A 15685-nucleotide genomic window follows, 5' to 3' on the forward strand; every position below is an offset into this window, starting at 1 on the left:
GGTAATCCAAAATATTGTGCAGGAAGAGTTTGCTATAACTAAATCTATGATCCCAAGAGGACATTTGAAGCATGCTGTAAAAAGACAGTAAAATATAGGTTAGAGCTCACGTATATATAATGTTTCTGCTTGACAGCTTGTAATTGTGTGTGTTGTCTGTTGACATTTTGCATCCAACATATGTGCAGCTGAGAGGTATGTGCTTGTTAATCTGCAGCAAATGAAGAGAGATAGATCTCTACAGGTAACCCCACTCCGAAAACGTATCTCTAAATGCAGCTTAACTCTGACACATTAAACTCTCCTCTTCTCTCTTTAGCGCCTCTGTCATGCTCGCTTTCATTACCAGCTCGCAGAAACGTCTGCCTCATTTTCTGGTCATGTGCATCTTTTGCAAAGGGGGCGAAGCGGACACAAAGTGACACAGCAGAGGCAGAATGAGGAGAAGAAGAGGCTAGCCTGCCGCTGTGGCCTGAAAGGAGGCAATGGGAGGTGTCTGATTGTCCACTCCTGAAAGGGACAGTTAAAAGCAGAAACTGGTGGCTGAATGTGTGGGGGAGGAGCTGGAAGCTGATTAAGTTATGTGCTGTTATGTGTGTGTTTTTGTGTTTGTCTAATGACCAGATACAGAATTACTGCCAACCAAATAAGGGGTAACTGAAAAGGGTATTTAAAATTTAAAAGAGTTGTTTAAAATATTGGAAAATACATAAACAGCAACATTGCAGAATCTTGCATCTGCTGCATCTGAAGCTCCAGTTTGTTTCATCTAAAGATCTATAAAGGTTATTGTTCCGGCCCAAAAAACCCTGAGTCTGGGCAACTTTGTTTGGTGATAAAGCAAAGAATCAAAGGTAAACTCTGGCTTTTCTAACAAAGATTTAAGAACACACCTCAATCAGTTGCGTTCCAGGAGGAAAGCTGCAATCTGAGATGCCAAATTTATCCCAGCATGTTCAAACAGAAACAAATAAAAGAACATGAAGGTACGTTTTTTTCCATCACTGAAATGTTAATTTTAACTTGTTTTCGCCTAATTAACGGCAGTGACATCCAAGAACAAAACAGCCCCACCAATATTAATTAGGACGTCAATATTCATGTTGGCAGAGACGGTTATGAGTTCTGTAATTACCGAGATTTTCATCATTTGATCATCTCTTTAATTAAAGGCTTGCTGTAATTTCCAAGGTTTGTTTACATCTCAAAAAATAAAGAAATCTTATTGATATTCTCTTTCACACATTATTTAACCAAACCAAACTGCAGCAGAAAAAAAAGTTTGGCTTTTTAAAAGTCATCCCAACATTTGTTTAAGATGTTGTACTTTTGATATTGTAAAGTTTTCATCTGAATAAAACAAAACTTCTGAGCTTGACTTGGACAAAGAGATGTGTTGCTGTCTTCCATCTGGCGTTCAAACACTACAGGCTTTGTATAATCTCCTTTGTAAAGCTTTAAACTGTGGTTTGATGGTATCTTTGATGAACAGGATACAAAACGATTTGCCCACATGCGCTTTGTTTGGCAAATTCCAAGCACAACAATTTTATTACGATGATATGGGTAAGTTTGGGGAAAAATACAACAATAACACCCATCTGAGGTCAACTATTCCAACTTTCTACTCTGGCATTTCTGTTAGCTGCAAATTAAAAGCTATTCATATGAACTTTACATAATAACAGATTCTTTAATACAAAGGTACATGCAAATCTAATTATTTTTCTTATATTTTTGCTGGTATTCATCTATTTTCATTTCTACAAGGTACCCAACTGTATATTTTACTATGTAAAAATACTAAGATTGCGCTGTAACGCTATTTAAGTTTTTTATTGATTATTTGAAATATTATCTTTTTCTTTTTTGCAACTACATTACGAAGAATAATCAAACAGTTGTTTCTTACTAATTAGAACAGCCATGGTGTAATCTGATATGAATAAATAAGCAGATTTGTTGGTGCTATTTAATAAAACTTATTTAAAACAAACTGTATCATATACTATTTTACATATTCAAAGTATTTAAATTATGGATTTAAATTGTTTCTTTTCATCACCATAGCCATAAACAATAATTATTGCTGAACATTTAATTTTAGCTAAATTGGTTCATTTGACTTCATTTGAAATGGTTTTCTTGGATTCACTGTGCATTATAAACATAGCCGGATTTATGCGTTCATAACCAATTGGGGGTTGTTGCCCAGTTTGAATATTTAATTACGTTAAAGTTTAGGTTATTGGACCAAAATCTGCCCTCCTCAGAAAAGGTAAATTGTTTAAGATGTTCAGAAAAAAGAAAACCATGCACTAGAAAGGTTTAAACCTATCATGAACTGAAAAATACCAGAACACCAGTGTCACTTTAAGCAGGTAAATGTGTTTATGATCAACATGGATTGAAAGAGTTGTGTGATGATCAATAAACGAGCCCCTGCACTAAAATTGACACTCCTTAGCCAAGACAGTCCAAATAACATAACAGAATTTTTTTTCATATGCTTTTTTAAGTAAACCATTAGCCAAGGTTGATGGAAATTGAAAAAAATTGAAATATGGTTTAACATGCTGATGTGCGTTCATCTCTGCATCTTAGGACAGATTTTAACTTAGCCAATACTGGTTAACATGACAGAACTATTAAAACTTTCTGGTTAGAAACACGAATCTGAAAACCTCCATTTTGTTCAGATGTGTGTTTAATGTGAGCTTTCAACATCTACTTCCTTGTTATTACAGTCATGACGTCAACTTGTGATGAAAACACGCTTTACTTAACCTGATTAATTTGCTCCAATCAGTAGAAACAGTCCTTACTCTGGTTTTATTTCTTATTCTTTCTTGCAAAGAATTTTGTCGAACTATCGGATGAAAGAAAGATAAGTAAATCTAACCACCTATAAACCAAATAACACTTCTTTTTTTTATATTATTATTATACGTGTTTTCTATTTTATTTCTCTTGTGGATTTGTTAGTTTCTTTAGTTGGTTGTGTCTTCGCTTCTCTAATTTATTTCTGTATTTTTGAAATTATGTCTCTTCCTTTTATTTTTTTGCTTTTTTATCATTTCTCCCGCAACCAGAACCTTCTGCTAATTAGCTGATTCCATACACCTGTGTTTCCTCGTTTGTTCTATTTTTCACACCTGTCTCAATCCCTATTCAAGCTTTCAGTCGGTTGCCAGTATTCATTGGGTCCTTAATCAATTATTTTGTTTATCTGCCTCAGAAACTTCATTAAATTCTCTAAACTCACCATGTTGCTTCTGAGTGTGTCTATATTTCAGTCCAGAACTACAGCTTATGAAAAATTCATGTTTTTGTTAAAAACAACTTTTCAAAAAAGAAAAATTATTACCCATCCAGATGCTATGCCTTTGTCTGAGATATGGGTTTAATTGAAAAGTTTTTTATTACAGAAAAATGATTCTTAGCAACCTCTTTTGTAAAATAAATCTCAGTTTTTCTAGTAATAAAGTAAGTTGCCTTCTGTCTTATCTTTGTAATAATAGAAATAATCATTTTTATTGGTCCTTGCAAATTTACATGACAACAAATGTTGCCTGCTGTATTTAACCCATCTCTTAGGGAGCAAAGGGCAGCTAGCAGTGACTCAGGAGCAATCTAGGGCTAAGGGTCTTTCTCAGGGACTCAGAGCAGCAGTCTGCGGAGCTCAAACTGCTGCCTTCTTCAGAACAGAAGCTCTCTCCTCCAACCACTATTCCACCACTAGTGCATATGACTGGGCTGAATAATTACAATAAGGAATGGGAAGCCCGAGGAAAACTGGAAAAAATGTAGAGAAATGTTTTTCATTTGTAGTTACAGAAGCTTATATGTTCAATATACAAATAAACATTTTACCTGAGTCATGCAGTGAAACATCCTGGTTAGAGGCACTGGTTATAATCCAGTCTAGGAAAAGACTAGTGATGCTGCTTGTTTTATGGAACAATTTTTTGGCCCAATCATTACCAAACAGTAGGTGTTTGGACTTAACATAAGCGAGTTAAATTCTATTAAAATAACAAAAAAATATTTTAAAACAAGTAAAGATAGGGAGTTGATTTCCACATAATTCCTTCACTTGATACTGAATTATGCTGATTAACATTGTCCACAGTTGCATCCTGTTTAAGAAAGGAAATTTGGACGTTATTCACTTTAGATAACTATTTTATAATCCATTTATATTCAAAATTATATTTTAAGTTGAACATTGGGAGGTTGCATTGTATCTAAACAACAGGAGATTTTAATCAGCTAAAGATAACCATACTAAATCAATGTAATCCTCTCACGAGGTTTGACTTGCTTTTATTTTTGCATGATGCTTAGCAGCATGTTTTTGTATCTTCTACCAAAGATACTCTTACCCCTAGTGGTACATGGGTGCATTGCAAGAAGCACATGACAACATTTGATTTCCTAGAGAATTAAATAGGGTTGAGGTCCTTTTTTATTTGTGAGGACCCAATTGAAAAATTAAACAGTCTTCTATCAATCAAAAAGTAAGTTCTTCTTATATTTTGAGTGTACCTTCAGCTTTGACACACATCCAAACCAAGCAGGAACAGAGTGGATGTGGGAAGAGCCTGGAATCAGCTGTTTTTCACGCTGAGCTATCAGAGCTCATCAAAGCAGCTCAGGTGTCTTGATGAAAACAAAGTAAAACTAATGAAGTCAGTCTGACCATAATTTTTGTTCTGCATTTTGTTCCCAAATCATCAAGTTTAAATGTGATTGTAGGGGAGTTACTCAGAAGAGCTCCAGTTTTATAAATAAAGGTTTAAAATTTAGTTTTATTTTGTATTTATTTCGATTCCTTACTAACTTCCAGGCAACATATTAATGTAGCTTTTTTATTTTCAGATAAAAAACCTAAAATGCCTTAGAAGTAAATGCTTAAAGGTATAGTGGAGGATTTTCATGATTTTTTTTTTAAAAGACCCGCCCTCTCAATTTAAAAACAAAACAAAATGCAGAGGCACAACCCTGTACCTGCTCCCGAGAGGGAACGACTAATAAACTCATGTGAGAGCATGTGCAAGCCCATCTCTACTCGTGCACGCTCTGTTTAAAAGTTGCTGTTTGCATCGCTCATACAACCTTACTTTCCAAAAGAAGATTTGCAATTCTTTCACTATGTCAGACTCACCACCGTGAAAAATGGGGATGAGCATGTAGGACAGCCTAACGTAAACTTATTTAGATGATCCACCCAGAAAAAGATCATCATCCACTATACCTTTAAAGTTAAAAGATAAGGTAAAATAATTTTTATTCTAAAATTAGTTACTCTACGTTCCACTTTTGGACAGTCATCAGTATTTTTGACTGAAATGGTTCCCATGATAAGACGAAATTCCCAAAGGGTTACACAAGTCAAGGATGGTTGGAAACCACTGCTCTATGGCATCATCAACCAAGATGAAAGGAGGTGTGCTTTATGGACATGCCTGACATGCTCTGTTTAAGTGTGCTTTGTGCTGCTGTTCAACTTTGGTGTTGTTATGGATCTAACCCAATGCACCGATTTTAAGTTTCACTTTTTGATAAAGCAGAATTGGTTAAATCTGTTAGATTTGTTACATTGATACAAAGAAACATAAAAAATGTGTAAATGTTGAAAAAACCTAAGCCAGTTATGTCAATTTGTTCTACTAAACAAAGTTGTTTAACAGCAATATTAGTTTATTAAATCAGTGATGTCCAATAATGTTAATACAACTCAATAACATTAATTAAGCTGAACAAAGGTGGCATAATTAACCCTTTAGCGTCTGTAATAAGTAACTTCACAGCATTAATTCTACATTTTGTTTCTATAAATTGTTATATTTAGAGTAAAAAAATAATACCTTTTGCTTTTAATCAATTATATTTATTGGAACCAGTTAACATAATTTGGTTAAGTCAATTTAACATCTCATTTTTTTGTATTCTTTTTCTAAAGTATCACCTTTATTGCTGTAAAGGGGGCCTCATAAAGACTCAGCAACACCTCATTAAAGTGTAGTTTCCTGAGGAGTGTGCCTCCCAGCTCCAGTAAACAAAAATTAAAATGTAAATAAACATGATACCCAGAAAATACAAAGTCAGGTGACCTTTTAAATCCAGGTTTCTGTCAAAACCCACCAGAAGTGCAGAGACTGGATTAAAAATTGAGATGCCTTAAAATATAGAAACACCTCTGTTGCATCTCTCTTTTAGGACTATAGTGTTCATTTTAAATTCTTTTTTTTTGTATTACTTTTAATAAAAGCTTCTAATCTTAACAGCAGGAGAAAAAACACTTAAGCTGAGGTAATAGTTAATAAATGGCTGGAAGTGACTAAGAACTGATAATGTGACAGCAGACTGCTTATATCTCAGCGCAAGAAACAGGCAGAACCAGACAGAAACATGTAAGTGGGGTGGAGAGATGAAGACATATGAACAGAGGAATAAAAGGAAAGCGAGGAGCTTACACATTGAAAAGAGAACATTATAGGCGACCTGCTGCGACAGTAGTCGGGGGGGACGGTGAATAACTGCCTTCATTTAGGCCAGTGTCCTGGTGGTGTGCAGCTAAAAGCCTCAGATGGACACACTGAAAACCACCACTTTGAAAATGATGTGTTCCACCAAAAGTTGATACCTGACACACACACACACCCACACACACACACCCACACACACACATACACATCAATCTCCTCCTCATTCAAACATTTCTCCACATTGGCTGGATTAGGAACACTTTCTCTTGGATCTGTGAGGCTCCTCCATGCACAAAGAAACACTCGGGGACAGGATTAGTAGGCTTAAAGCGGATTCACATATGTCCAGTTCAAGCAATTGGTATTCAAAGCTTTACACTTTCAAATGCCACCAAGAGAGAGCAAAGCCGACCAGCACTTTTCTTTGCATTGGCAGCACCTTTATGAGGAGGGCTCTTTTGCTGGGCCAACAATGAGGCCGTGAATACACATTTTTACTGTTCTACCAGGGGGATCTCATCGGGGAAGGGTAGAGCTCCCAGCAGAGGCAAACATCATTATCCAACTCTGAAGTGAAGGTTGGGTGCAGACGGACAGGACGGAGAGATGACAGATGGATGGAGGGGGTGTTTAGGTGGCGATCAGAGGAAGAGTACTTTAGCTACTTCCACATGTTATTGTTGGTGGCCTGTTCCTTTGCTCCACCTCTACAGATCTGGAGTGGAGAGAGGCTCTCAGAGCCTCAATAGAGAATGCCTGGCCATTTAGTGAGTTCTAACATTTAAACACAGAAATTGGAGTGTTGATGTCTTTATTGTCAAAAAAAAAATTGTGGAAAGTGTTTTTTAAATGTAGGTCTGGCTCTGCTTCTAAGATCTCTCTCTTTTTTTATTAAAATGTTTTTTTTCAGAATGTTAAATGGGCACGAGCAATGGAAAATACAATATTAATGTTTAACGTGCATAGACGATCTTGGTTTGGGATAACCTGAATAATTTTAGCTCTTCTGTTTTAACAATTTGTAAAAACACAAAAGGTTTCCTAACAGCTTTGTTAGGACCAGATGACAAAAAAAAATCTTAATTTATTTTTGATCAAAACAGGAAAAACTCCCCCCATTTCTGGGAGAAGTTCTACCTTCATTATCAAGCAGTGATTCTGAATTAATTTGTCTATAAAAGGTAATAAACAAACCAACAAAAAAAAAAAAAAAAAAAAAAAAAAAAAAAAAAAACAACTAACATATCCCTTGTGTGACTAAAAAGGGTAAAGACATCTTTGGTACAGAAAACCCTTTCTCTTGATTAAAAAAGTTTTATTTGGCTTTATATATATCCTGTGTATTCACCTGCAGCTTTGCAGGTTCTACCAGAATAATAAAGTTCTGTGCAAATTGTAAAATTATGGGAAAAAGGAGGAGCTATTCTGTGAATTATGCAAATGATTTATGCTTCGAAAAAGACATGCAGTGCTGTTAAAACATAAAAACTGATTCATATTGTCTACTTTTCTTTTTTTTTTTTTTTTTTTATCTTTTAGCTTTATGACCTACAACCTGGTACATTATAGATATACCAGGTTGAACATTTTTTTTTTTTTTTTTTAAGCTTGTCCTATCTTTCTTGATTTGAAATCTTGGCATAAACACTGACAGCCTTTCTAGCGGTTACTTAAACTATCCTTAGAGCAAAACGGACTAAATGATTAGTTTTTTCTGTGAATGGCAGCCTGGAATCCTCATATGAAAATTATTGAAAAATGATTCTTACCTTGCTGGGTTGTTTTGATAAATGTGTTTGTTCAAATGCTAGATGGACACTAGGTGTATATTGAGCTGATTACTTATTTTTCTAGAAAAAAGAAAACTCAGAAGCTTTGAATTAATCCATAATTGGTTGCAAACTTTATGAAGGATCATGCGTCAGACTTGGAATTTGAACCTGTTTTTCAGTTTCAGACAATGTCTGTAAAAAAGGGAGAGACACCCTTCAAGATTTGGGGTCCTTTGATTCGTTTCATTTTGTTTTGTGTGTTAAATTTATCTTTTTACTGTAAGATGTTTAGTCCACTTATTGAGTTTATCATATCTGGAGTTTTCCCCAGCTTTGTTTCAATTCTTAAATTGGGAATTTAACAATTTGTTCTTTAAAAACGTACATTTATTAGGTGTTTTTTTTATGCTCTTTTAGTTCATTTCAGTTATTTTTGTCTTTTTAATTTAGTTTCTCTCAGTCTCTGTCAGGTTTCTACTAACCTCACTACAGCTCTTATCCCTGCAGTTGGCTGCTGTAATAAAAAGATAGCATATTTAAAATGTTAATTTATTGTTAGCCAGGAATCTGGGACATGAATACAGTTGACCTTTCAGTTGATCACACGTGTTCTCAGTCTGGTTGATGTCCCAAAGCAGAAGAGAGCAAATAGAGGATGTGTTTTCTCTTTCCTCCTCTGCTTTGAAGTCAACTTCCCGAAACCTGAAATATTGCTCTATATAAAATTCGTCATTATTTACTAACCCTTTTTAAATCTTGATTCATTTTTATATGTAAACATTAAGTTTAAAAATTAATTGTATTATTTAAACTTGTCTAATTGTACTGAACATAGACCTACTTTTGCTTTTCAGATTATTTCTCTTTTATTTTTTTTTTTACTATTCCCTTTTTTCTTTAAGTTTACTTAATTTACATTTTAATTAAGTAAAGGTTTATAAAACTGTTTCTATGTGTAATAACTGTGTTGTTATTATTATAACTTATTTCTTATAATTATGTATTATAATTTTATTAACATAACTAAAAAGTTTCTAGAGACCAAACTGACCACATGCTGCCATATGGGACAACAGAGTCACAGAGTGGGACTGTAGGCGGATAGAGGAATGAGCAACTGAGTAGAAAAACGATTTTTCCGTAAATGTAAACATATTTGCTCCAGTGATTCTCCAAAGCGTAGATTTATCTCCGTTTTCATAGAAAATTTTTATTTTTTTATAGATACAGTTGTTTAATTTTCTTTTTTATTATTATTATTTATTTATTCTTCTCTTGATCCTTTCAGCAAACTTAGTCTAAATATGATATGCTCCTGGTTCTATGATTATTTAGGTTTAAAATAACTTGAAATTCTGAGCTTAATTATTGCAGATGTGTTGTCAAACGCGTTTTTTTAAACTGAGCGGTTGGATCCTGGGTTAGGGGAGAGGAGGGCTTTGACCTCCAGCTGCGCGCTGACAATGGCAGTGGATGGCAGCGCAGCGCGGTTACTGGGACAGTCAAAGCACGCCGCCCCTTTCTGGCCGGCACGTCATCCTCCTAACCAGGCGTTATGAATGGGAAAGCCGCTTTTGTCTGTCTCCGCGTATAAATACGCACCAGGAGTGTCCTCCTCATACAGAGGGAGAGAAAGCCTGCAGCCACGGAAGCAAAGCGGGGCAGGACGCACTCAGGCGACAACAGGCGAGTGAAAGCTCAGGAAACAGAGGAGGAAAGAGACTGAAGAGGTAAAACGAGTGAGGGGAGGGAGAGGAGAGAGGGAGGAAGCCAGCAGCGACCTCCTACCCAACAACCTGGGAAGCAAACTAATAAAATGAATTCAGATTCCAGCCCGAGCAGCAGAGCATCTTCCCCGGATATGGACGGCATGTTTCTGAGAGACCACCATCCGCACCATCTTCACCACCTCCACCAACACGTCGGCTCATCTGTGACCTCCTCCACACAGGGCGGTGAGCACCAGCGCCAAAAGTTGACCAGCGGAGAACACCTGCGCGCCGGAGACGCAAAGTCCGCCTCTGTGGGAAGCAGCAGCAGCAGCAGCAGCAACAAGTACAAACTGAAGAAGCAAGTCACCGAGGAGGAGATGTACCAGCTGCGACTCAAGATCAACGGTCGGGAGAGGAAACGCATGCACGACCTCAACCTGGCCATGGACGGACTGCGCGAGGTGATGCCTTACGCGCACGGGCCTTCGGTGCGGAAGCTGTCCAAGATCGCCACGCTACTACTGGCCAGGAACTACATCCTGATGCTCACCAGCTCCCTGGACGAGATGAAGCGGCTGGTAGGGGAGATCTACGGCGGGCAGCACTCTGCCTTCCACTGCGGGACCGTGGCGCACGCAGCCAGCGCCGGCGGACACTCTGCGGGACCAGCCGCCGCTGCTGCAGCCGCCGCTGCTGCTGCCGCTGCGCATCAGGTGCACCCTCTTCTTGGAGGTGCGCTGTCCTCCTCCACATCCTCCACTTTGTCCAGTGCGCTACCCGGACTCACATCCATCCGAGCCCCCCACGCACTGATGAAGGGCTCCCCAGCTGCACCCCCGGCCCTTCAACTGGGCTCCGGCTTCCAGCACTGGGCCGGCCTGCCATGCCCCTGCACCATCTGTCAGGTGCCTCCTCCTCCGCACATCCCAATCACCTCCACGGGTCTGACAAGACTCACAGGGGAGGGGAAGGACGGTCTGAAATGATGTCCGACACACTGCAGAGACTGGGAGATCATCTGACATCTGTACATAACTAAATCGTGGCATGGGGTGCATGTTGTCGTAAAGATGTTTTCTTGTTAAACGTATAACATAAAGAAAGAAATCTCCTTGTAACAAGGACTTATAAAGGCTGTATTTTTGTTTTGCCACGTGCAGGTAAAAAGTGCAGCAGAATGCAAATTTTCTCTGGTGTTTGAATGAAGTTAGTTTCACGCTACATTGTGATGAAGACTGCATGAACCTTTTGTTTTTATTATTTTACATCAGGCGTCATTTTGTGAAAACGAAGAATGCTTTCTGTGCCTTGTACCAAGGATTTTAGTTTTGAGGTTTATGAGTTTTGCTGAAACGATTTTCCAGCAGCGTGGCTTATTATTTGTTTATTGATTGTGCAAAAATACTGTTTATGTTTGTTTTGTTTTATTTTATTTTTTTTGAAAAGGTTTCTTTTCTTGCATGTTTGTATTATGATCTTGGCATGAATGTTTTTGCGTAAAGACTTTGCCCAGAGACCCCGTGTGTTTATTTTTGTACATTGTTGATGACTGATTCAAGCAAATATTTATTATCATCCAGAGGTCCTGGAAGAAATTTCAATAAAACTGGAATTGTGGATCATAAACTGTCTTTCTTCTTTTATTCATAAAAATCTTGTCATCTTTTAACCATGCTCGATAATAGTTGCAATGATTTTAAAAAATAAATTATTTTTTTTTCTATTTAATGTGCAGTGCTAATATTGCAGTAAAGATGTAATGGAAAAAAAACTGGAAAAACATTTCTTAAAACATCTTTATATTAATCCGTAAACCCAATTTTCTTGCAGGATAAATCAACACATTTATTTGCTCCATACTTCATTTTTTTATTTATTAAATATGCATAAATTCTTAGACAAGCTCAAACAGACTTTTCGCTATTGTTTGACGTATAAGCTAAGCGGTTTTGCGTTTTTCAAATCGCTTTAATGATAAATTCATGGGTGATTTATTTATTTTTTTCCTTTTCTTTATTTCTACTGAAACCAAAATAGTTTTTCCATTGATTTTTACTTTTTTTAGACAGACAAAAAGTTTTTTTATACTGAGAAAAACAATAATTAAAATAATAATAATAATTAATCAAATGATTTCCCGTATAGGTAAGTTAAACACTTTTAATTATAATAAGCTTTGCGTCATAAGGCCTAAATGATTAAAAAACAAATTTTTTTTTCTTAAAATCCAGTTTTCAAGCCATTTTTTAAAAAACATATTATTTTTAAGGACCCCATGTTCACTCAATCGGAATTAAAACCGTTCATCTAAATGCTCTCGGAGAAGAGAAATGAAGATGATGGAGCGGGCTGCAGCAGCAGTCTGCGCCTGGGGAAGCGCAGAGCAGTTTGTCCGCAGGCTCCCATGGGTGTCCCTCCGTCTCATCTCCGCAGCGACAGAATGTATGTTTGTGCAGATTACAAGTTAATTGTTCATGGGGGACCAAGAGGAGCAAAATCACATCAGAGAAAGGCTCTGGGATTACAGGCTGCTAAATGTATAAGATTATACATTCAGGCCCCCCACCCACCCCCTGTCTCACCGCATGCAAATGCTTGTGTGGATTAAGAAAGAAAAAAAAAAGAAAAGGTCTGAATAAAAGTGAGTTAAGAAGGCCTTTTGTAAATTATTTGGCCGGGAGTAAACAGGTTCCCTGGAGAAGTTGAGAAAGAGTTCGTTTTACGCTCTTTTTTTTGTTGTTTTAGGAATGAGCGCAGCCTGTCTGTCCTCTCTGCATGCTGCCAGATGGGATGTAAATAGCTGGGAAGCCGCAATGGCCTTTTAACCGCGCAACACTGAGGAGGATGTTGTCAAGGGAAGCTGGCGGTTTGCGAGTTAATAGTCATGAGTTGGGGTAATTACTTAAGGTTTATTATGCTCGGGTTTCAAAGGAAATGGACTCTTCAATGGGCCGAGAAATACTTCTTAATTCTGGCTAATTAGGAGCTGCGTAAAACAGACACAACGGCTGCTGCAGTAGGAGTAGCTATCAGAGGTCCTTTGTGAGTAAACAAAATACTGCAATCATGCACGTGTAAATTGCACGTAATATGCACATGCAAATCATGCTTCCTAAGGAATAGGTCCAAATGCTAAATTTATAGCAATATATAGAAAGAAAGCCTTAGCAAAAATAATTCTTTTTTTATTCTACAGAAATTTACAACCATCTATTTCATCGGAGAGAATAAGGTTAATTAAATATAATGCAAAGCTCACACTGATTATATAAAAAGGCAAATGGAGTAAGTTAGAATTTTGTGAACTTACATATACACTAATAGTGTATATAATGAACCAATTGCTTTACATATGTTGCATATAAAGATCAAATCAATCATAATTTGGAAAAATACTAATATTCACTACGTGAAATAAAAAAAGAAACGTTGAAAAAAAATCTAAATATAGAGAGAAGTTTAAAGTAAAGTGCAAAAATAAATAAAAGCCATAAATAAAATAAACAGCCAAATGTTTTTGTCTGAAGGCTCGGTCAGTGGCTGAATTGTGACCATCAGTACAACTTGACAAACGACTGGTCCTCTAAAGAGTACACACCTGTTACTGGGGGCTGCTTGAAGTTTATCACCAACATTGTTCACTCACTCCTCATGCAAGCACACACACACACACACACACACACACAATTACTTGGACACGGATGCTAACAAGGCAACAAATGCTGTCATACTCTTTTAGCCACCCTGCACCAAGCTGCCTTTTTTTCATAACCTCCAAATCCATTTTTTTCTCTAGAAAATTAAACTCCTCTTGTGGCTTCCAGCTCAGTTACAGAAATTAGTTTTTAGTTAAAATTAAATGTTTTTTTTTTTCTGTGAGAAATGTGCAAACATGTCTCACTGCTGTATAATTAAGGCTCAGGGATGATGGTGTGAATGTGAAGTGGCCTTTTGGTTTGTTTGCTCACTCGGGCAGAGAGCAGGAGCAGGGCCAAGGCCTGAGGGCAGCAATTGAAAATAAATTTCACTTGAATAAGGGGCAAGTGGACGCATCAGTTGAGCCGCTGTAGAACAAAAGCAGTTGAGGGGATAAGTTATTGGAGGGGCTGACAGCCTGAACAAGGCTGATTATAACCGCCTGGTCATGCTCTGTGCTTGTGTATGTGTTGAAGCAAAGCAGGTGCAAAGGCCATTCCCTTCATGAGTTTACCTCTGTGCCCCCCCACCACCCTCTACCCTAGCCCCCAGTAAGGCCTCGGGGTCCATTCCCTGTCCTCAGCTGATTCCGTGGACTAATGTTTAACCCATACTGCCAAAACAGAAAGCATATTTCCATCATAAGAGCGCTCAGCCATCGCCATCAGCGACTGGACTCATTTGCATGTTAATTGAGCAGATAGAGAAGGGGTGTTGACACCTCCTTTTGTCCATGCAGGGTCGCATGAAGTGAGAGGATGGATCTGCAGGAGGATGCCCGTGTCTGTTGCTGTTTCAGGCTGCTTGTGTCATCTGTTAAGGGACTTTAAAAAAAAAATCAAAAATAGATCAAGAAGATTAATTATTGCAGTGTTTATAAAAAAATACCAAGCGCTTTAATGCACTAAAAATATATTTTTTCTGTTGTATACTCCCATTGAAATGCATGTATATCAGACCTATTGCCATCGATTCATTATTTGGCCTCCACTGCTCGATGAGCTGTGCAAGAATTAAAGATGTGGATTCAAAGCATGGTTCTGAAACAAAACCCTAAATATTAAGCTCTTTTGAGATTGTTAGATTTATCTGAAATAGCAAATAAAAAACACATAATTACTATGCTGACATGTGAAATAAGCTTTTTGATGGGTTAAATGTGAAGTTCATATTATAGATAATAACATAAATGAAGCTGCATTGCAAGGATGAAAGGTCAGAGAGTATTTTTTTATTATTCTGTATGAAAATACTTGTTTGTCTGGCATAATTGGTGAAATATGAGAATGTGTAATAAAAGTGTATAATATATTATTATCATAAGTTCTGCTAAAACTAAATCCACATCTGCAAATAAGGGCTTATGAGAATACATTGTAAAATGTCTTTATGGTCATCAGGATGATCTTTTTTGGATGATCTCAGACATTCCTTGATGTACTTTTAGGTCAACTCTTGAACCCTGACTTCCGCTGAGGAATTTGAGTTAAACATTGCTTTATACAAGCTTCTTGATCGTTTTGAATCTCCTGGATTGCTCTTAAAGTAGATGCTCTCAGAGTCGCTGTTGTACCAGACACCCCTCTATAAGAAAGGTTTAAAACTGTTGCAAAGTTTTTCTAGTAATGAGAGTCAGGAATTAGGAAAAACATATTTAGACTGTTGGATATTAAAGACTTTGCTTCTTATATTGAATTTCTTTAGCTCAAGGCATGATGCGTTACCTTTAAAGACCTTTTAGATATTTTAGAGAGGCTCTGTTTAAAGGACTTTTAACCCTAAAAGTTTGGAAAGCAATCAAGCCTGGACAAAAATCCACCAAGCTATTAAAACAGATTAGAAACACTGAAGAGTGGTAGAAAAAAATAAAGAAATCAATGATGTATGATTACTTATTGGGCCAAATAATTTAAAGATACAAAAAGTAATTGTTACTTGTTAACTTTTTAGCTCTTAAGGATCTAATTTCTAAATCATTAAAACATCAACATCCTTTTTTCAAGATTAAAGATTA

The 15685-nt window shown here is 37.0% G+C and overlaps 1 protein-coding gene across 1 annotated transcript; it reads left to right on the forward strand.

Moving 5' to 3' along the window:
* The first annotated feature begins 9867 nt into the window (after nt 1-9867).
* olig3 (oligodendrocyte transcription factor 3) lies at nt 9868-11601 on the forward strand. Its single transcript, XM_038296130.1, has 2 exons — nt 9868-9993; nt 10090-11601. Exon 2 carries the CDS (start codon nt 10125-10127, stop codon nt 10959-10961), a length of 837 nt encoding a protein of 278 aa, XP_038152058.1. The 5' UTR covers nt 9868-9993; nt 10090-10124; the 3' UTR covers nt 10962-11601.
* The last annotated feature ends 4084 nt before the right edge of the window (nt 11602-15685 follow it).

Source organism: Cyprinodon tularosa, unplaced genomic scaffold, assembly GCF_016077235.1.
Source record: "Cyprinodon tularosa strain WSP-4 unplaced genomic scaffold, ASM1607723v1 ctg368, whole genome shotgun sequence".
Lineage (NCBI taxonomy): Eukaryota > Metazoa > Chordata > Actinopteri > Cyprinodontiformes > Cyprinodontidae > Cyprinodon > Cyprinodon tularosa.